The 22,818-nt window shown below is 37.7% G+C and overlaps 1 protein-coding gene across 2 annotated transcripts in view; it reads right to left on the bottom strand.

Moving 5' to 3' along the window:
- LOC117419812 (rho GTPase-activating protein 8-like) overlaps positions 1 to 22,272 on the bottom strand; it is a 43,740-nt gene extending 21,468 nt beyond the window's left edge. The window contains exons 1-10 of one of the 2 annotated variants that reach the window (XM_034032998.3): positions 21,924 to 22,272; positions 13,617 to 13,685; positions 10,286 to 10,386; positions 6,285 to 6,425; positions 4,540 to 4,627; positions 3,376 to 3,507; positions 2,570 to 2,656; positions 1,482 to 1,580; positions 861 to 971; positions 464 to 537 (exon numbers count right to left, since the gene is read on the bottom strand). In XM_034032998.3, coding sequence (XP_033888889.2) covers positions 464 to 537; positions 861 to 971; positions 1,482 to 1,580; positions 2,570 to 2,656; positions 3,376 to 3,507; positions 4,540 to 4,627; positions 6,285 to 6,425; positions 10,286 to 10,328 — 775 coding nt within the window. In that variant the 5' untranslated portion in view covers positions 10,329 to 10,386; positions 13,617 to 13,685; positions 21,924 to 22,272. The remainder of the gene's footprint in view (positions 1 to 463; positions 538 to 860; positions 972 to 1,481; positions 1,581 to 2,569; positions 2,657 to 3,375; positions 3,508 to 4,539; positions 4,628 to 6,284; positions 6,426 to 10,285; positions 10,387 to 13,616; positions 13,686 to 21,923) is intronic. The other variant, XM_034032999.3, reaches the window with a different exon arrangement.
- Between the last annotated feature and the right edge of the window lie 546 nt (positions 22,273 to 22,818).

The following is a 22,818-nucleotide window of genomic DNA, read 5'->3' as shown; positions in this document are numbered from 1 at the left end:
TTCAAAACAAATTTTGCTTCATTTTTAAAAATACACACTTTTATATTGTTGTTATGAAAAACTGAAATATATTATTTTAATAGAACTTAAATAACAGAAGAACAATTTGTTTACAATTGTAGCATTATAACACTATAAATCACAGCATAAAATATATTTTTTTCTAATGGCAGCATTATATAAGTATAAATGACAATTTTTCTTTTTACAATTGCAGCATTTCTCATTGATCCAAGCACTTAACTTTCTGAAAAAGGGTAAACAGAATCTTTAGCACATTTCACTTGAAATACACGGTTGTGCCAAACTACACAAGAGACATCCTATACTAGACGCATTGCCCTGTGTATCACAAATCATTAGTGTAGAAGAGACATACGAGAGGCATTGCCCTGTGTATCACAAATCCTGTATTCTTATGATTTCAAGCTGCAGTACAGGTGTGTACAACGTTCACACATACCTTTTCGTTTGAGGTAGGACACAGTGTACTTCACCACAGGAGGGATTACTGCTCCTTGATTTTTGTCTTTAATGCTGTGAAAGAACAAAAGACACAAATAATAATACTTTTCTACTGGAAACACCTATGACACTACAACATGACAGCATGGTGCAGGGTGACCAGGGGCCACCAGGCTCAGTTCAGCAGAGGTTCAACATGACATCGAGGCTGCAAGGTATTTCAGTTCTTCTGGAGGATACCTGACCGTTCCTCAGAGTGCCTCCTGATGGGGGTAGAAATGTTGATTTGAAACTCCGCCCATTCGCATACCAGTGTGTGCTACATATATCATGTGTGTCTCATACTGTGGTCCAACCCCACTGTTCCAATGAATCACTGCACAGCAGATACTCACTACTGAAGGGTCACCCCAAACTGCTGCGTGGGGAGGGGGGGGCGGGGCGGTGGGGTCTTTGTTGGAGGAGGGAGGCCTCCTTTCTGTGTTGCACGCAGCTTGTCATCATGCCTACAGTAAAAGCACACACACACACATTTATTACTCAATCAAATACTAGGTAGGACCAATCGTGGACAGGTTCTTTCACAGAGGAGACGAGAGGTAATTGTAGGGTCTTATAGTTGAGAATCATCCTTTTTTCACATTCTGATTGTGTCTTCCCTTCTGCTTAAAACTGATAAAAATAAAAATCTAGTTTGACCTAAAAGTAGGAGATTGACTACAAATTGTTTATAGTGGATCACAAATAGTGAGTATAAAATCTACTGTAATCATTAATAATGAGATTAGTAATACAGTACCAATACTTCCAAATGACCTAGAGGAGCTTAAAATATAATTTGTATGTGATATAACTTCATTTGAGTAATGACATAATAAAAATTTAAAAAAATTAATGAAGTACAGTTGAATCCCTAACCAGATAGACATTAATTGTGCTCTCCTTAGTAATACAGTACTCCCAAATCACTTGCAGTTAGTAGTGTACCAGTCATTAGTCAAACCACAAACAGATACCTGATTACTTCTGGAGGGATTACCAGCTGGTCATAGTTGAGATGGTCCCTCAGTTCACTCAGATAGTTGACGTATGTAACCTTCTTTCCAAATTTATGGCTTTTACAAGGTGAAAAAATAATGTAACATTTCAGTTAGAGCTGCCATACTAAGGAATTTAAACTGCAACAAACGTTTTGCAGAGAATTTAACAATAAAACCACAACTTAATTGGCAACAGATGGCAACCCTTTCTGGGAAGTTCACAAAACTTTAGGGGCTGTTCTGCATATGCCTGCTTTAACCCTTTAAAGGTACAAGGTGTGTCCCACAAATATAAAAATGATGCTAACTTTCTTAATTTTGCAATGAGGTGTACGGAACAGGGCTTAATGTTTAAGGACAGGTTGGATCCAGTCATCCACATTGTCAGGTTCCTCGTCCTTGAGTCACTCTCAAATGTATATTAAGAAGAAACCGTTAGAACAAGCGTTCAATTCCTTGTGTACTTTAAGAGGTTAACCAAAAATCCAATTTAAGCAAAGGCTAGATGTTTATTCTAGTCTTTCAAAGAATAGTTACAGTTAAAAGTCCATAGTAAAACCAGGAATGGATGAAAATGCTATGCAGTGGGAGTCTTATTTCCATCCCTGATGTGCATGTTAAAATATACGTTTCCACTGCTTGTGATAATAAAAATAAAAAAATAAGATATCTGTGGTCACAGAGTCATAACAGGAAAGATAACTTTAAAAAATGAGAACAAAAGAGAGAAAAAGTGCTTAAAGATGTTATCTAAGAAAAACACATGCTACATAGTGACATCCCTTACAAAAGTTCACCATAGTAAAAGCATCGCAAAGTGTAATAATGCCCAGTGAAAGCATGGTGAAGCATTGTAAGACCACAGAGGTAAGATAAAGCCTATTATTAAACATGACAAACCATGGTGCATTCATAGTATAAACATGGGAAAACTGCAGAAATAACTTGCAAAAATCCTGTGGTACACTTTTATAGGGGATGTCCCACCATTGGTATTGTTAAAGAAACTGCCAGTTCCTATAAAGAAACCCTTCTCATTGAAGACTGAAAAGCACATACTGTACCTTATGAGAGGTCTGAAAATATTCCACAGGATTTTAATGAAGCTGGTAGGGTGAACAACATATAGGGCTTTAAGGTTTTTCTTGTATCTTAAAAAAAGGAAAAAAAGAAAAAGAAATAGATATAGAATTTACAAACTGCCATTACCAAATGTTTTGAAGAAGGTGGTAACTCGAGCATGCACTGTGTAAGAGAAGCAGCTAGGCTTTTACACCAGCGAACAACAGCGTCGTCTGCCAGTACACTCAATGCATTCTCTAGTTAAAAAGCTATGTGACTTGGACTTCTGGATTTCAATACAAAGTTGTCATGTGCTGCTTCCACGGAGTCTAACTTTAAAAGAATCAGTCATCCGGATTAGGTAGGCTGTGCTGTGCTGTGAATGGCAGGCCAATCATCTCTAATTTCAGAACACTACTCAGAATTCTACAGGTAAAAAAAACTACAAGACCCTCAAGTAGACCAACGTTTTGGCTTGTGCCTTGATCAGTGTAGCAACTACCCGAAAAGTATGTCTACTTGAATTAGTTTATTACAGTTTAAAACTGTAGCTGGTAGGAATCAGTCACTGCCAAGAGGCCTGAAGGGTTTTTAAAATCAAAACGCCTTCAAAAATGTTTTTCCCTGTTTGTGGAGACTCTTTTTCACAAGAAAGCACTCCCCTCAATAAAATTCAATTTTACAGCTTTGTATGAAAAGTAATAATCTGTCACTTGAGACGGCATGCTAGTAAAGAACCTGGCCGAATACCAGGCTTTTCTGTGTAAATGTAAAGCTATGAAATCAGGTGGTGGTGTGACCAACGTACTTCCTGTCAAACTCCTTGTAGGCACGCTGCAGCCATTTCAGAGCGGGCTTGTTGGTGCTCCGGAGACCGAAGTGGAAATAGACCACGGTGTAATCACTCTCCACATACTGATCCAGCGTGTACTTCAGGTACCTTCAGAGAACCAATAAGAAACAAAATCACGTGTCAACTGCCTTGTTTAAAAACTTGGACCCTTTTGCACTGGACCTGTCTGTCTGTCTGTCTATACACACAGTAACTGTCTTGACTCTACTCCAAACGTACTGCTATAAATTTGGTTATAATCCAATGAAACGTTTTGTTTTCATACAAATATATTTGTATGTAATTATAGTGTGCAGAGCTGCACAAAGGGTGAGGGTTGTTAGAGTTGATTGGGCAAAGTTACAATTCAAAATGAAACTGAAGAAACAGCTGCTTGGGTTTGAGTGGATTGCTGTTCTCCACAGAGTCCAAGAAAAGCAGCGGTCATCACAAATTCAAGCAGCTGTTTCTTCAGCTTAATTATTTATTGTAACTTTCATCGTTCATTTTTTATTGTATTGTAAGCCCAATCGACCCCAATGATCTGCACATGAATTCAGTGGGGAGCTCAATCCAAATAATTAATCGGTTCATGTAGCACTATTAGTGTAGTTTAAACATAAAGAACGTCACTAAATGAAAAATAAGCCATGTAAAAATCACACCTTGAAGACCTGAAATTACCAACAACAATGGACCGATTTAAACTGGATGCAAAGTTTTTACAGTTACTCTGTAGTGCAATTTTCAGTCCAGAGTAGACAAACACGACTCATCCACCAACCTGTTTTATTTATCACTGAACTCATATTTTGGAAACTATGAGAAATTCAACACAACAAAAAGCATTTTCATCAGAATGTCATTTATGTATGAGAGCTTTCTTCTTTACCCAACATCATTAAGATTTTCAAATCATCTAAATATTGATTATATATATATTGAATATCTGCTGCACTACTTAGTCAACATTCCTAACAGCTAAGCATTCAATGACTTGCATTCAGCATTACAATTGCTTTCCATAACTAAGAATTATTTGCAGAAAAGTAATTATTTTAAGTAATTCAAAAGTATTTTTAGACAAGAACCACTGCAGGTGTAAAACAATGAATCTATGAAGGGAAGCAAGCCACTTACTCCAGCAGCTTCTGGTGATTCAGCTGGTGGGAGGGAGGCATGCGACAGCAGCTAAAAACAACCAGCTTCCTGCCGTAATTGTCATCACCTGGGAGGAAAAAACAAAACAAAACTCTGGGCATTCAATTCGGGAATGGTCGTTCTAATTGTGAAATGGAAATAATGTTATTTACAGGGCACTAAAAAATCCTCCTGTACATTTTGAACTGCTGCTGTGGAGAAAACAAACAACCAAACAAATAAACAAACACAACTAAACTATTTTTAAGGATTTCATCCATTAACCCATTAAGTACCATATTAATTTTGAATACAAGCTCCAAGTATGTAATTTGATGCGTTACATTTAGACAACTTTTGCGATAAACAAAATTAGGGTAAGTTATCATAACAATACAGGTCAATAAAATATGCTCCAAAAAATTACAAATTAGCCCCTCTTCAAATGAGAAGAAATGACACTTACTGGGTTAAGAGGCAGCCGTTTTACCCTTTTCAGATATTTAGATACACTATCTTGGTACTCCTGAACTCTCAATCTCAAACCCTGCTGTTTCAAACAGACCCATGACCTGAACCGTGCCTTCATAGTGAAAGCATGCTGATAGCAGCTGTACAAACCTACTACCATATCCATTATCTGCAACACATTTAACACAGTCTCTGTAATTGTTTTATTTAAAACGGTTATTACTGACAAAGTGTAGATAAGGTATTATAAGTAAAGTGCATACTGTATTACGATCAGTTCCCAGTAGGTTTGGACGAGTGAGGCGTACAAGTGTATATGTCTGTGTACACTTGAGGATGTACTGAGACAGATCTAATGCAAAACAGCTGTGGTTGTGGCACCAAGTTATATCATTCAAAAAGTAATTCCTTTACTGAGTATACATGACACCATTTGTTTTTGTTTTTTTTAACATATACAGTACACTTCCGACGGCATATTTTAACTTACCTTGAGGTTCCACCAGGACTGAAAGGGTTAAACCCCACACAGACACTATGCCTACTAAATACATTGGTATCCCTTAATAGATCATTGTCTCCTCTTGAAATATATACAAATTATGTAATGAGCTGTAGGCGATTCATTTTCCAGGAACTGACCCTGCTCAGAAGCCTTGCTTATTAAATATCTTGCTATAACCTCCAGAGCCCGCTCCTTCTCCACCCTTGCTCCGCAGCGGTGGAATGACCTTCCTACAGGTGTCAGGACCGCCCAGTCCCTGACCACATTCCGGCGCCTCCTTAAGACTCACCTCTTCAGACAGCACCTGTAGAACTCCTCTGTTTTTCCCCTGGGACACTATCACCCTTCCTTAAAATGCGCTTTATTTGCTCTTATCTGCCCCCTATTTTACTGCATTTAATCCTGTACTTCAGAGTACTGTAATCTGCCAAGTGTTTAATCTGTAGTATTTTGTAATTAATCATATCCTGATGTAACTATCACTGTCACTGTTATCTGCTGTATTATTGAATTGTATTTTGTCACACTTGTACTTGCTTGAACCGAAGTCATTGTATTTATCTTGCTCTTAATTGTATTATTACTTGTACTGTGATTCTGAAATGTATTTGCTTATGATTGTAAGTCGCCCTGGATAAGGGCGTCTGCTAAGAAATAAATAATAATAATAATAATAATACCCGAATATCTAATCTTCTCTTCTTCAAACACATGCATTTAACGAGCACTCGGTCCCACAGGTGCAGTGGTCACTATCCCCCCCCCTCACCTGTCACTTGGATGATTCCATGCCTAGCCACATCATAGTAAGCATGGTTGATATCGAGATAGGATGCTTCATGAGGCACTGATGCGGGGGTTGGTGGACTGCCTCCAGCACTCTTCTGCTCTTCTTCATCCTTCTGCAGTTCTGTAAACAGGAAATGCGGGGTGGTTAGAGAAGGAATGAGTTGCAAAGATCAGCAAATCAGCCTTGGAGTTCAGCTGGAATATTGCACAGAGTTCAGCTCCCCTGTTTCCAATAAAAATATTCCACTGAGTTCAGCTCCCCTTTTTCCAATAGGAATATTCCACTTATATTCCACTGAGTTCAGATCCCCCGTTTCCAATAGGAATATTCCACTGAAGCTGGATATTTACAGCTTTATTTTAATAACATTTTGTATGTATTATTTTACCGCATTTTTCTGCCAAATTTAGAATGTCTAATTGCATTCCCTCACTACAACAACTCCCCACAACCTGGACTCCCTAACTGTACAATTCACCCCTTATAAAATGGATCCTGCATACCACACATGACAAGTTTTTAAGCAGGTCTCTCCTACTCTGAGCCCCTGTGGGGACCTCAGTAACCGTGTTGATTTCCAGAGCTCTGCATCACAGGTGGCTTCAGGTAGTTTTCATTATCCAGCATTTCATACAGAAGGAAGTTTATGAACACATATTCCTGTAGTAAAAGTACAGTGGCTCTCAAAAGTATTCACCCTCCTTGGACTTTTCCACATTTTATTGTGTTACAACATGGAATCAAAATGGATTTAATTTTGAGTTTTTGCCACTGATCAACACAAAAAAGTCCATAATGTCAAAGTGAAAAATAAAATCTACAAATTGTTCTAAATTAATTACAAATACAAAACAGAAAATAATTGATTGCATAAGTATTCACCCCATTAAGTCAATATTTGGTAGAGGCACCTTTGGCAGCAATTACAACCATGAGTCTATTTGGATACATCTCTACCAGCTTTGCACATCTGGACACTGCAATTTTTGCCTATTCTTCTTTGCAAAATTGCTCAAGCTCCATCAAGTTGGATGGGGACCTTTGGTGAATAGCAATTTTCAACTATTTCCACATATTCTCAATTGGATTGAGGTCCGGGATTTGACTGGGCCACTCCAGGACATTGACCTTTTTGTTTTTAAGCCACTCTAGTGTGGCTTTGGCTGTATGTTTGGGGTCATTGTCCTGCTGGAAGATGAATCTTCTCCCAAGTCCCAGGTCTCTTGCAGACTTCAGCAGGTTTTCCTCCAGGATTTCTCTGTACTTTGCTGCATCCATTTTGCCCTCTATCTTCACAAGCTTTCCAGGTCCTGACGCAGAGAAGCATCCCCATAGCATGATGCTGCCACCACCATGCTTCACGGTAGCACTTAGCGTTGAGGCCAAAAAGCTCTATTTTGGTCTCATCAGACCATAGAATCTTCTTCCACTTGGTCTCAAAGTCTCCCACATGCCTTCTGGCAAACTCTAGCCGAGATTTGATGTGAGTTTTTTCAACAATGGCTTTCTTTTTGCCACTCTCCCATAAAGGCCAGTTTTGTGAAGCACCCGGGCTATTGTTGCCGTATGCACAGTGTCTCCCAGCTCAGCCGTGGAAGACTGTAACTCCTTTAGAGTTGCCATAATCCTCTTGGTGGCCTCCCTGACTAGTGCCGTTCTCGCCCGGATACTCAGTTTTTGAGGACGGCCTGTTCTAGACAGATTCACAGTTGTGCCATATTCTCTCCATTTCTTAATAATGGACTTTACTGTGCTCCGGGGGATATTCAATGCCTTGGAAATGTTCTTATATCCTACCCCTGATTGGTGCTTTTGAAGAACCTTATTCCGGATTTGCTTTGAATGTTCCTTCGTCTTCATGATGTAGTTTTAGTTAGGAAATGTACTAACCAACTGTGGGACCTCCCAGAGACAGGTGTATTTAACCTGAAATCATGTGAAACACCTTAATTGCACACAGGTGTACTCCATTCAACTAATTATGTGACTTCTAAAGACAACTGGTTGCACCAGAGCTTATTTAGGTGTGTCATAGCAAAGGGGTGAATACTTATGCAATCAATTATTTTCTGTTTTATATTTGTAATTAATTTAGAACAATTTGTAGATTTTATTTTTCACTTTGACATTATGGACTTTTTTTGTGTTGATCAGTGGCAAAAACTCCTAATTAAATCCATTTTGATTCCATGTTGTAACTCAATAAAATGTGGAAAAGTCCAAGGGGGTGAATACTTTTGAGAGCCACTGTATATCTAAGTGTAATAAAGCACAGTAAAAACATGGTAAAAGCATAGGTAAGCATTGTAAAGTACAGAGGGGTATGGTAAAGCATATTAATAAGCTTGGTAAAACTGCAAAAATACTTCGTAAAAATACTGTGATCAACTTTTATAAAGGTTGTACTGAAGTAATAGTAATTTATAAAAAAAATCTTCCATGACTATTAAACACTGTTGTTGTGGTTAATTGAGTATAAATAATGAAAGAAACTCAAATTCAATGACAAACATTTCGAATAGAAGTCTTTCAGTGCCTCCAAAAAAAAAAAGAAAAAATGAAGACATTGAAAAAGACTTGTAGTTTCTTTCAGTATTTCTTTATAAAATGAATTAAACTCATAAAACAAAGTAACTAAAGACACATCTTTTAAATGACAGATAAAATGCTTGAAAATCACCAATACTTATTTTATTTGTTACTTTTTTGTTTCCTTATTATTATTATTATTATTATTATTATTATTATTATTATTATTATTATTATTATTAATTTCTTAGCACATGCCCTTATCCAGTGCGACTTACAGTCATAAACAAAAATACATTTCAAGAATCACAGTACAAGTATTAATACAATTAAGAGCAAGATAAAATACAATGACTTCGGTTCTAGCAAGTATATGACAAAATACAACTCAATAACGGAGCAGATAACAGTGTCAGTGATAGTTACATCAGGATATAATTAAATAAAAAATACGACAGATTAAATACACTTGTGACAGATTACAGTACTCTAAAGTATTGTAAGCAAAGCACACATGCTTGACTTAATAGGGACAGAATTCAGAACACATACAACGATTGGTATCAATATTATGTGTGCCAATTCATACAGCATTTTAATTTAAATTGAGACGCATTCTGATGACTGCCAATATCTTTTCAAATAATCTTTGCCATGGTATCTACACATTTGATTTGCTAAGTATAGTCAGATGTTATGTTTTGCATTAAAAATTAATGAAAATGGTCTAGACAGTTGTTGGTTTTGTTAGGAAACACCCATTAAAACATTCTTTAAATAGCTCAAGTGTTTTTTGAAAAGGGCCCGATATTTCATGAAGTGTGGCTGCTTCATCCTTTGTGTTGCTGTCAGGCTTCAGTCATGGCCTGCTTTAATAGAAGAGCTAACTGTTTAAGACTAAAGTCCTAAACAGTATGAAGGCACTGGACAGGGTTAACTGGTTGGTTGCGTTGAGTGGAGTTATTTTTCACAGACCTCTTTACAATTCTGTGGTGCTGAAATGAGGTTAATTGAAATGATCTCTAAATAACCCTTGTATGCAAAATCTTCAGTGAACAATAATTTTCTTGAAAGGATAAGCGCCATCTTTCAAGCCTTTCAGTCTTCAGTGTGTTGTTGTACAGATGTGATGAATATTAAATTATTGTTTTAAAAGACGGCACTCGTGAAAAAATGTATGCAAAGTAGAAAAAAAAAGTGGGCCTATATAGAGTTCGATACACACGAAGAAAAGTGCCAGTATGTTAAATTGTGCAAATATACCCTGAAACAACTAAACAAGCATTTATTTTTGATGTCACTTGTTGTCAAAATCCCTAATTCACAGACCCTTGGTACATACAGTATTGTATACTAGATTTTTGCAAGAGACAGATTAAACACTTCCGGAAAATAACCTCAATTCTGTATCAAAAAAGAGGAGAGATACCCCCAATGTTGCAGCACATTACCTGTTTCAGCCAGCTGCTCCAGGTCAATCCCTGACACAATCATTGTGTGACTTCAAAACCGCAACACCTGGGACTGAGAGAACCACCTTCACTTCACCAACCTGCAGAACAAACAGGAAGATGAGAGGCACAGCTGAGAAGAGGCACCAACAGACTGCGTGTGTAATCAGTCTGCTCACTAACTCCCTCAACTGAGACGCACATGATCTTTTTGAAAAAGGCAAACAGCATTTCAAATAAACAAGACACACAGGATTCGACTCAAGCCACAGGTATTTATTTTGCTATGGGTTGCATTGGCAGTAAAATCCCTCTCCGTTACGCTTCCAGTTTCGTCTGTAACTCCCAGTTTGTTTAGCACAAGAACAGACATGTCCGGGACAAACTATAAGCTACAATACAAAGCTGTTAACAGTGATTAAGGCATTACATGAAGTTGTTTCTCTGCTTAGTAGACAGTACATTAGAATGAAACTGCAATTCTGGCAGTTATCCTTATAGCGGCTTTTAAAAAACACCACGAAACAAACAACAACTGTGACAAACTGATAGCAGATGTTTTTTGTCATTGCCCCTAGAAAAGTTTACTATGGTACATTTACTACGCTTTTCCCCCCACTATGCATTTACTACAGTTTACCTGGGTCTGCCATGGTCTCTGGTCTTTGCAATGTCTACCTATGCTTTACCATGCTTTATTACAGACTCCTGTGCTTTTACTAGGAGGAACTGTAATAAGGGTGTATGTAGTGTTATCATTAAACAATTGCATACAGCTCCATAATAAAAAGATCACTCCTTGGGTAATAAAGAAGAGATGTTGTATTTGCTGTATCATTAGTAAATTGAGAAAATAGAGCAGAATACTTCTATGCAGGGAATTCGGAGCCTGACTGCAATAATTAACTAGGATTAAATAGAAAACAAAAGTGAACTACAATGTCATTTCAAGTCCATTATCATCCCAATGTACCCGGAGTTAGCTATTTAAAGGTTCTTCACATATATCATCCATAACTTCAAGACGCTCAATCAGAATTCAGAAAGTAAAATCTATAAGAAACGATGTCAAGTAGACAAATGTTTCAGAACACAGAACCACTAGCCAAAACCCTTGCAGGGGTAGAAACTCACACTAGCCCTGCTGCACCCAGTCCTTTGTTTCAGAACTCCCCTTGTTCAGGGATATTACTGAAATCAGCAGGCGCCAGGAGTTTGAACAATCAGGCCCCTGCTAAATCTGCTGAACTGATCCCACTGGAATAAGTCTCACCGGTGAGTCTGTAGGTTGACTGTTAGGAGTTGTTCATGCAGTATAAAGGAAGGAACAATATGTTTAACAAGGGTTGCTCAAACTCCTGGCTGTGGAATATTTAAATAAACTCAGGACTGGGTGCAGGGCTGATGTGAGTTTCTAAACCTGTTTGTCTGCTGCGTTTGACCTGAGAATGTCAATTGAGTGTTTGAATGTCCAGACACTGCTGGTGCCATAACGGTCTGATTAGTTATCCTAATAACAGAAATACGAAAAAGGCCCTAAACAAACTAGCAATCACCTTTCAGAAACATATGGAAATGACTGGTACGTGCTAGCTGCTGATTACAGAGGGATTTCCCATGCACAGGCTAGCACTGTGAGGTCACCTTGGAATGTCCACTGCCTATGTGCTTCCAAAGAGGCAGAGCAGAGTGCTAGGGGAATGTTCTTTCAGTCATGCTTTAGCAATAACAGCAATAGCTGGCCCTTTGCTTCAAAGAACAGCATTCAGACTTTTTATTTTTAAGAAAGAAAATGAAAATGTAAATAGTAATGGCACCAGGGTATTAATGGTACTGCTACAGAAAGCCTCGGGTCCAGACAGAAATGCTTAAGGGTAGTTTCACAGACCCCAATTGTTGGAAAACATGGAACAAGTATTGAATAGCAGTTTGCTACGCATGAGGAATGACGGCTGTATTCATGTTATTTTTCTGAAAAGTGATTTAACATTGGATAGAAAAAACTGTTAGTTCCAAAAATGCAAGCACTGCTGTGATAGATGAAGGCTGCAATATGGTAGAGAAGTTAAGATTATTTTGTGTCAAAGCAAATGGCTGGCCAGCAGCACACGGCTGTATAAACAAGTCCTTTGATCTCCAGCCCTGACATGAAAGAAGCTTGCCCTTCGGGAGTCCACTGGGGTATAAAACTAGTTAAACAGGTTTTTGCTTAGAAAATACAGCTGGTTTATGACGGGGTCATAAAGCTAGTTTTCAAGGGGACCGAAGAGACCAGGCTCTAAGACTTCAGAGAGATCCAAAAAGAGATAATGCCACTGGGATCAAAGGGTCTTAGGCAAATCGGAGAGATAGGAACAAGGAAGATGACAAAAACCAGATGTATGGACCTTTGTGACACCAGGGTCTGAAGAAAGCACTGAGTTCAGAGATCTTCACACTAGATCACACACACACACACACACTCACACAAAATGGAATATATGGCAACAGGATAATGAGTTGTACCTTTTCTATTGGTTAAGTGTCAGAGAAAGAGGAGGAGAGAGACACCTATGCAGAAGGGTATTTAATGTCATGCAACAATTGTAAGAACGAGTATTCTGTGTCCTGTACCTGGGACCAGACTCCCTGCATATTTCAATAAACCTAACAACTGACTGAAGAAAAGGACTCTGTGCAGTTTCTTGAATCTACTTACTCACCATCCTCTTTTTTAAGTTACATCACCAATTAAGAGCTAATCAGTGTCTGTGAAACCAGCCATTACAATTGAAATGTAAAAACATCTGTGTCACTGTGGCGGGGTGCCCCCGCCCGTGTGAATATTTTGTGTGTTATGTTGCGTGTGGTTAATGTTGGTGTACAGGTATTGGTGCACGGGAAAATATAACGGGGTTATGTAGCATGAGTGATTTAAATTATATAGTTGTATTTAGGTACAAGGTTTGCACAATCACTTCACGTGCAGATAAAATGTGTATTAGTATGTGAGCGCAGGGAGTGCACAGATTAGTTCACGAGCTGCGATTCAAGTGAATAATTAATTAGTAATTGAATCCCGGCACAACTGTATATATAGATGTACATTTCATTCACTCAGGGTTGTGTGTTTGAGAGTGGAGAACGGGTGTGGAGAGGAGAGTAAAAAAACTAAAAATAATTAAAATAACCACTGCTACATATGCTGGTTTTGCAGCCAGCATACTACTTGTTCTTGTTTGCTGTCTGTCTGTTTTGGCCACGGCGCCGTTTTGTTTTACAAAGTGTTTTTGTCTTGTTAAATCTTTTTATTTACAATAAACCGGCGCATCAGCACAATTTCATCACTCACCAGTCCCGTCTGTGTCCTGTGTTCTTCCGGGTCTGACGTCACCGCTCAAGCCATCCTGTGACAGTCACCCTATTTAAAAATATATACTTGGTAGTGTCAAGTTTATAACAGGGTCAATCGTTTGTTTTGTTTTGGTATAGGGCTTCCAGACAATATTCATTGACAATATTCATTGACAATATTCATTGACAATATTCATTGTTTGGAAGCCCTATACCAAAAAGAAACAAAATAAGGTTGTGAAAAAGTTACCCTAGTCTGCTTATGCCATTTTGTTTTAGTGGCAGGGGGCTAGAATCTCATCATTAGCACTTTATTTTATTTATTTTATTTATTTTATCTATGAGATTCAAAGTTGTTGTGACCACAACACAGAGTACTGACCACTATTTAACCGCACCAATGTAACAAGGTGGAGTCTGGGCACAAATTGATGACCCTGCACACAAGTGTCCGAACCACTGTGAAAAACAGCAACACAGCCCGCTGCATAGGCACACATCACAAAATAAATATCAAACAACAACAACAACAACCACCACCTTTTGGTTACCATTTCCAGAACTGTTTCAATCCTTTCTCAGACGCTGCTGGGAGTCATTACTGGCCAGGCAAGCTTTCATCACCCCGTTGCCCAACCTCTTGTGACTATCTACAGCACACATTGTAATGTTATCTTGGTGCTGGAACATTCTCTCTTGTGATTTCAGTGAGAAATGTTAGCTTTGCCAATTAGACACAATGGGGCCTGATTTTCCACTGTGGGCAGATTGCCCATTTAATAGATTTACTATGTAGAGGACAATGTCTGTGATTTCCCCATAGTGAAAAGTATAACCCAATGGGTTTTAGTCCCATTTTTTATGTTTTAAATTGATGATCATATCCTTATAAATTTTTACCATGGTATTTTTGCAGTTTTGCCATGCTTCTCCTATATTTATACTATGCATTAGCAGAGTTTGTCATGTTTTTTTTTTTAATATGCTTTAACATACCTCACTGTGCTTTATGATGGTTTGCTATTACTATGGTAAGCTTTCATAAGGATAACCAAGAACAGTTAATGAATATGAATCTGTATTTTAAAAGCAGACTTTTTAAAATCACCAGGAGGCTTTTCCGCTGCACTAAAATGGGGTTCATAGAATGTTTTTTATAGCACCACAAATCATAAACAAGGAAGTATTTTCATAGCTGGATTTTAACTGGTTCTCACGTGGAAGAAAAAAAAAAAAAACACTATACCCTAAGGTCAATTACTGAATGGTTAGTTTTAAGTGGTTTCTGTTTCCATTCTCAAATGTTGATGCTTGCAAATAAGGGTGAGGAATGGTACAACTGCTTACTGTAAGACACAATGCAGGCAGCTTTCCCTCACAGTTCTGCAAGCAAGACAGAGAAAGAAAGAAAGAAAGAAAGAAAGAAAGAAAGAAAGAAAGAAAGAAAGAAAGAAAGAACTCCATCTGCTTGCCATTCAGTCCTGGTCTCCAATAAACAGTGTCTTCTCTCATACATTCCATTAAGGCCTGTGTTGGATTGGAATCCTGACCGCTAAGGGTGAACATAATGAAAGACTAGTGACTTAGTCTCCCAGCTCAATGCTATTTCAAATCTAAATCCCAGCACCTTCTCCAATAACAGGCCATTTAAACAAGTTGCAAGATATCATGTAGGCTAATCAGTGCACAGCTGAAACATTTGTAAAACTTATATAACTTGTTTAAAAGTTAATCAGATTATACCAAAATGCAATCTGAAAGGTCTGTAGGTCAGGAAAGTTTGGCGAAGATGCATAACAATTCAAAGCAGTTATCAGAAAGACAGACAGAGGGGCTCCCGAGTGACGCATCCAGTAAAGGCGCTCCGCGTGGAGTGCAGGATGCGCCCTATAGCCTGGAGATCGCAGGTTTGAATCCAGGCTATGTCATTGCCAACCGTGACCGAGGGTTCCTAGTGGGTGGCACACAATTGGCTGAGCGTCGCCCGGGTAGGGAGGGATTAGGTTGGCAGGGCAATCCACGGTTCAACGTGCACAAGCGACCCCTGTGGCTGATAGGGCGCCTGAGGGTCTGCAGTGGAGCCATTCAGATCTGTGTTGTCATCTGGCACTATGGGTCTGGTGGCTTCGCTGTGGATCCACAGTGCAAAAAATAACAGTTTGCCAGGAACAAGTTTCAGAGGACGCGTGTTTCAGAGGATGCGTGTTTCAGAGGACGCGTGTTTCAGAGGACGCGTGTTTCAGAGGACGCGTGTTTCAGCCTCCGTTCCCAGAGTCGCCAGGGGGTTGCAGTGGTGAACCAGGATAAAAATTATAATTGGGCATTCCAAATTGGGGAGAAAACCGGGGTAAAAACCATTGGCGACGACTAAGTGCATAAGGGTCCACATTTTGAATTACCTTAAAAACAACCTCACTTGATATAGCAGGTTTTTACACCAGCGGCAGCCTATTCTCAGTAATCCACCACTGTATGAAAGCAACTAACCCCCCCCCCCCAAAAAAAAAGGAAATGACCTGCAACACGTTGTTGTTAATGCGGGTATCAATACAGAAAATTTCAGCTCATTACTCTCAAAGACCATACAGAGGAGGGTGCCAGTTAAAAGAATGTACTGCACTGCCAAAGAAAACTAATTTCCTTTTAAAAACTGCATTTGTTGTTCCTTTGAGATAACACAATCTACCTTCTGACAATCTGCGCTGAGCCACTAGCTGTGTTACAGGGAGCTGCTGCACAGGGTTTAAAATGCGCTGTGAAAACACAAGGCTGATCTGTCAGGGCCCAGAGGCAGGGAGATAAGAAACTCTCCGTTCCAGAGCTTTATTTAATCAACATGCAAGCCTTCCTTTATTTGCGGTCTTGAAAACACCAAAGGGTTTTTGTAAAGTGTAATTAGGGTTTAAATATTTTTTTTCAGCAAGTTCGCAAAGAAATGCCACAAAGTTTTCCATTTATTCTACTTTTAATTCCAAAAACATTCAAATAAATGTTTACTTAATGAAATATGTCTGCTAAAACAGTATCTCATGTACAGTAACTTGCTATAGCACCTAAAATGTCACTGCAGTCCTTCAGTTACAATATTGATCGTTCTTATACGGCCCTTAATTTGCTACAGTATCTCTCAGTTTTAAAATTTAGCTATGGTTCACATAACACAGTGGAATGATCACAATATCATGTAGTAATTGTAGGACAGTATTGCCACGTGTGGAAACTTTAACAATAAAGCTGAAACTAAAATGCATTAATTTGCTTCAAAATAATCTTAAACTGGTTAATAGACTAGTAGGCACTGGCAAAATCAGCTCAGTTTTATACAGTGCATAACTAATTTATTTTAATATTTTGTTTTGTTTATGGACATTTCGATACCTGCACGGTGGGTGTAACAGTTCAGTAACAGTCACATCTACAACGTAGACTTTCTAACAAGTCTGGCACAAACAATTGTTACTTAATAAAACCCTTGTAAAAAAAAAAAATAACACAAAAATGCTTAACATAAAAAAGAAGAGTCCTACTACAGTAGCAGGCAGTTTACACTGCCTCTGGGTTTGCAGTCAGTATAGCGTATAGATGATTTTATTTTTGCTTTTTAATTTAAAGAAATGCAATGTTAGCTGCTATTGGCCATCATTAACGTCAGTATAATCAGAGAAGACTTTAGCAGTGCAACATGAAAACAGTGGTATGGAGTAATCATCATTATTATGAAGTAATAATTATTTTACTTAGTATGGTGGAGAAACTATCTGAAATATTCAAAATGAACATTGCTGCAATCCACGTCAGTGTTTGCCATAAATTACATAGTTGATAAATATGAAAAATAATTATTGTAACGCGTTTTGTCTTGCACTGATTTACCACACAGCCAGAATTTGCATGAAATTTTCTAAAATGGCAAGTGATCAACAAAGTACTGCTTCAGATTTGATAAGGGAGTCAGAATCGGAATACAGATGGAGGTGTGCTTCACGCTTTTCAAACACTGGCCCAACTTGCAAGGCACATGTTAATCATAGTGAAGAAAATTTTGTTGAGGACTGTAATAAATGAAAACCAAAATGGTGAGGTGTTTTTTTCTTTGTACAATGCCCCCTTTTCTAAAATATTGTGAAGAGTTTAAGTTAAATGTGAGTTTCCACTTGCATGCACATCTAAAAAAAAAAAGCAGACATAAACCACAGTAATGATATTACTTCATGATGTCTTTTGCCACTTTGTTTCTTGTGCAGAAACCACAATACCAGGGATAAAACAAACAAAACAAAAAGTCTACTTTTATACTGTTTCTGCCTGAAAAATCATTATTATCTGGAATAGATCATGGTAATTAATCTACAAACAAACACAACAGAGAAGCACACAGAACATATTATTGTAAGACAATTAATAAGTACAAAATAAATAAAAGAAACAGGGATCTATGTTGTAATCCAAGGCTATTATTGTAGCATGGCCAGGTCCTGTTGTAGGTGAGTACTCAGAGACCTTTTTGTATCATGTTTTCATAGCACAGTTGTTTTTTGATACCATATTTTATAACATCATCCTTTTTTATGATATCTTAATACAAAACTCCCTCTCTACATTAATTACTGCATAGTAATATTTCTTAATGCGTGTTATTTAAGGTTTAACTTCAGTGTTATATTACAGTACATGACTGAGACAAGCAGAGAGTACAAAGCTTTCAGTATTTTCAGCTTCTTTGTTTATGGTGAATTGGTTATAATTGATAAGTTATTTTTTAAGGCTTTTGTATTTATAAATGTATCATGTATCAATATGTATAGATTATTTTAAGTATTTATTCATTGGCACTCAAATTGTCTCATTTTTTAAAATGTTTACACCCAGCTGTGCTTAGGAGTACCTGCACTTTTTTTGTTGAGAATTTCACCCCTGCTTCCTCTTCTTAATTTAAAGGGTTTCTCAATCGACATGTTTATTCAGTGTCGCTTCTGATCAAACGTTGGGTTTTTCTAACATTGTTTTTTAGGATTTATTTTCGTACACTGTGGTGACTATAAGTAACTACTTTTAGTTTACCAGTTTTCTATGAATCATGATAAGCACAACTTTTCATTAAGGTGTAAAACTATTAAAAGAAAAACGGCCGACTAATCTGGTGGGTAAAGGATAACTGAAGACTAATCTGCAGACCAATGTGGTGGGCTCTGTAACACAGTTCTCAATACTGTACTTTGCTACCTTCCAAAAGAACTTGTCTACATACCTTATTAAACTTCTTTGTTGGTTTTTGCAGCAATCATTTGGGTATTTTCCTCACTTAAAAAAAATGTAAATGTTTTCTAAAACCAGTTCTTCCATTTTCATGTAATGATTCAAAACGAAAAGGTGACAGTTTTTGGCAAAGACAGAGGAAAAAATATTCCAGGCATGCACAGATGAATTCGCATGACTGCGCATGTGTTCTGACTACAAATTAGACACTATTCTTTCAATTACACTATTTGGCACAACACCAGGACAGATTTTCTCCAGTATTTTACTAAAAACTCTCCTGTTAAACCCCTGTATTGTCAGCAAACCTTTCATTTCTGCAAAAGTCATGACCGGTGTGTGGTTACTGCAATACCCGTCTGTACCTAGCAGGGTTTAGAGCCCAGAGGAGCCCTGTGCCAGTCATGCACTCAACATACTTGACTATCTACAATGGCTAGGCATGCGATAAACCCTCCCAATAAAAAATAAATAAAATATGAATGTAAATTTCAAGCTTCTTGGGCAGCAACATATTTTTACATTATCCTAAACAACATTGGAAAAAGCATAGTTTCTGTAAACACCGCAGGACTGATTTTAGAGGTTGGACATGGTAGTAAGAATGGTGATGTTTGTGGTAAGCACGAGAGATCACAAAAACACCAAAAAGCCAGTGACTCAGAAAGCTGGCGCTTCAATAACATCTTTCATTGCCAAAAGAAAAACAGAGAGCAAAAAAGTTACATACATATGCAGAGACCTTTACATGTTGTGACTAGTTCAGCAAATCTGTAGTGTCACACAAATAATTATATTACAATGTCAGCATCAACATTGCTTTAGAAATTAAAATGGATTAATAACATGTGTTTATATACAGCAGTCGTGTATTCGTTTAAGATAGAAGATAGTTGACAATGAAATGTTATTTACAGTGGGATTATTGATCCACCACATGTGCAGTGCAATGAATAACGCTGCAATACCATGTTATGTATTTTTACTTTTTTAACACTGCTGTGCAAAAGTCTCAGACATGTTGCATTTTTCTACTCTGATGCATTATGAGCATCAACAATTTACTAAAAGCCTCCACTAGTGTTTTCTACTATTATAACAACCTTGACTTGCATAAAGAAGGAAAAACATTGAGTGAAATAGCTTGCATCACTCGATTTTCAAGGTGTGGTATCCGAAGCATAATCAACAAGTACAGAGAAACATCATCTGTAATTGACAAACCCAGGACTGGAAGACCCAAAAAGTTGTCTAACGAGGATCAGCAATACTTGAAGATAATATCCTTAAGGAATAGAAAGAAGACAAGCGTTGAATTGACAGAACTGGCAGAAGGCACAGGTGTGGTTGTCCATCCATCAACAGTCCAAAGCACCTTTGACCATTATTCCATAGTCCAATTTCTGTGTCCTTGTGCATATTTTAGCCTTTTAGTCTTGTTCCTCTTTCTTAACAGAGGTATTCTTACTGCAACACATCCTTTAAGTCCTGATTTCAAGAGTGACCTTCATACTGATTTGATGGTATGTGTATTTCACAGCATAGCCTGTGAATGCCTACTTGTGCCACTCTGCAATCTACTTTCTGTTGAAGAGAAATGCTCAAGCTTCCAGAGTATCTACGTGATTTCCACCTTAGAATGTGAGCTAATATTCAATACATAACTGTGCGAATAAGTAACTAACTTCAGCCCTCAAATCAGGAATAAGTAACTAACTTCAGCCCGGTTCTCCTGTAAAGCTCGGAGCCCCCATCAAGAACTCATCTGTTGAGTGTCAGTTTTGGGATCTAACTAAAGTTAGCTGTGATTGCAACTGTGCACAGTTCAAATAAAAAAGTATTTCAATAAACTGTGGAGCAAAAGTTACACAGTTCAAATAAAGATCTTGCACACCCTAGCGGAAAGTGAATTTCAATTTAAAGTATGCTGTTTTTTGTCCTTGAGTGAATTTAATTTCAATTTAAGGTATGCTGATTTGTTGTTAATAGATGAGTGTTTTTCTTTTTTTTTTTTTTTTTTGAGTTGCATTATATTATAATTATATATTATAATTGAGTTTGTATTGTATTATTTACTTTGTGTTACTTTCACCTCATACCATAGCTCGTCCTTTGATGACAAGGTCAATGTGCAGTACCAAGCTCAGCCTTTAGGTTTGTTGTGTGTTGAAAGTAACAACCCCAACTGCGTATGCTTTGCTGTCCTGCAAAATCAACTACAGTGGACTTGTCGATGCTTCCAAATTAGCCACCAACAATTACAGTGCAATAAGAACCACAGGGGTCAAGAGAGAATTGGATTATTAAGTATCTCATGGTTGTTTTTCTGTTTGATATTTTTCTTTTTCAAAGCAATTAGAAGGATCACTGTATCACAGTCTACCACTCTACCCAGTAATAAAGTGGAATTGTTGCCTTTGTCTTATGTAGGTATTCACTTCAGTTTACATAAGCTGCCTTATTTCGAAAACTCAATGTTGACAGGTATGCTATAAGTCTCCCATAGTAAAAGCACAGCAAAGTGTAATAATGAATAGCGAACGCGTGGTTAAAGCACAGGTGAACACTGCAAATCATACGTCAACTATGGTATATGCACAGAATAACCGTTGGCAAAACGGGGAAAATGCAAATTACCGTGGTAAACTTTTATAAAGGAAATACTTGCACAGGTACACCCAAACGTAATGTACCCGAAGGTGTAAAATTAATTAATTTCCAGGTAAATCAAGCTACTGTCTCTACATGCCCCAACAAAACGAAACAAAGTTTGTCTCAATTTCCCACGGGAACATTTCCTTTGATGTCGTGACTTTCAACTCATTTTTGGGTTAAAGTTCTGCGACTATCCGCCCTATAATGATTACCATCAACTTCGAGTGGATCATTTGCGTTACACAGGTACAAAGCGGGCACGGTACATTTGTGAAGTTACTGCACACTGTATTTTACATTTTCAAGTCAGTGCGTACGAAATACTTCACTGCACAGATATATCACGACTGTGACACTTACTTTCACACTTTTGTAGCAAAACTAGAGTACTTACCGCAAACTGTCAAGTCCCGTTTATTGCACCCAAACTTGATGTCTAAGTTACAAGTTGTTTTGTGACAAAACGAGACCCCAAAAGAAGAAAGCTTTACCGTATTAACTCAAGAAAAAGAGCCACTTGTTGAAATCAAGTTTTAAAACTATCCGTCACGACTCAGAGCTTATTAGCAAGCGTACACTTACAAATGTGGAGCCTTGTATTACTATAATTATTATTATTATTATTTTTTACTAACATACGAAATATTTTCTTTAAAATACTTTCTGGTCTTTTTTTCTGCTAAACTATTCAGTAGATTAAAAAGAAACGTCCAAAAGCTTTCACGCATGCGCTCTGCTCAAATTGTTACGGCTGTTGTGCTCTGTCCTCCTCCCCCCCCCAAAAAAAAAACTTTTGTAGCGACTCAGACAGACAGATAAAGCATGAAAAGTGAGTTTCGGTTTAACATACATAAGGAAATAGAACGCACGTCCTGGAAGGAATTAAAATGTGACATGCTACTCTACCTGTCCTGTTGTTTGAATGGTAAAGAATGCAAATGTAAACTCACCTGTGTGGTTTTGTGATGTAAATGCTTTAACGAGCTTTATGATAAATAGGAGGGGCGAGCAACACAGCACCTGCGGGGATTCCTAGACGGAAAGAACACATATTTTCAATATATTGTAAGTATATGCAATGTATACAGTTTTATATGTTACATACTGTATATGCATCACATATCCATATATTGATGTACATATGTTCTTAATGTGTTTTAAATATAAGCAAAATAGTAGTAGGAGTACTGCCAATGTTATTATTATTATTATTATTATTAGTAGTAGTAGTAGTAGTAGTAGTAGTAGTAGTAGTATTGTTAATATAGAGAGACACTATAAAAGCATGT

This window comes from Acipenser ruthenus, chromosome 14, assembly GCF_902713425.1.
Source record: "Acipenser ruthenus chromosome 14, fAciRut3.2 maternal haplotype, whole genome shotgun sequence".
Classification (NCBI taxonomy): domain Eukaryota; kingdom Metazoa; phylum Chordata; class Actinopteri; order Acipenseriformes; family Acipenseridae; genus Acipenser; species Acipenser ruthenus.
The sequence above is the reverse complement of the archived record's forward strand: the minus strand, read 5'-3'. Positions and strand labels throughout refer to the sequence as shown.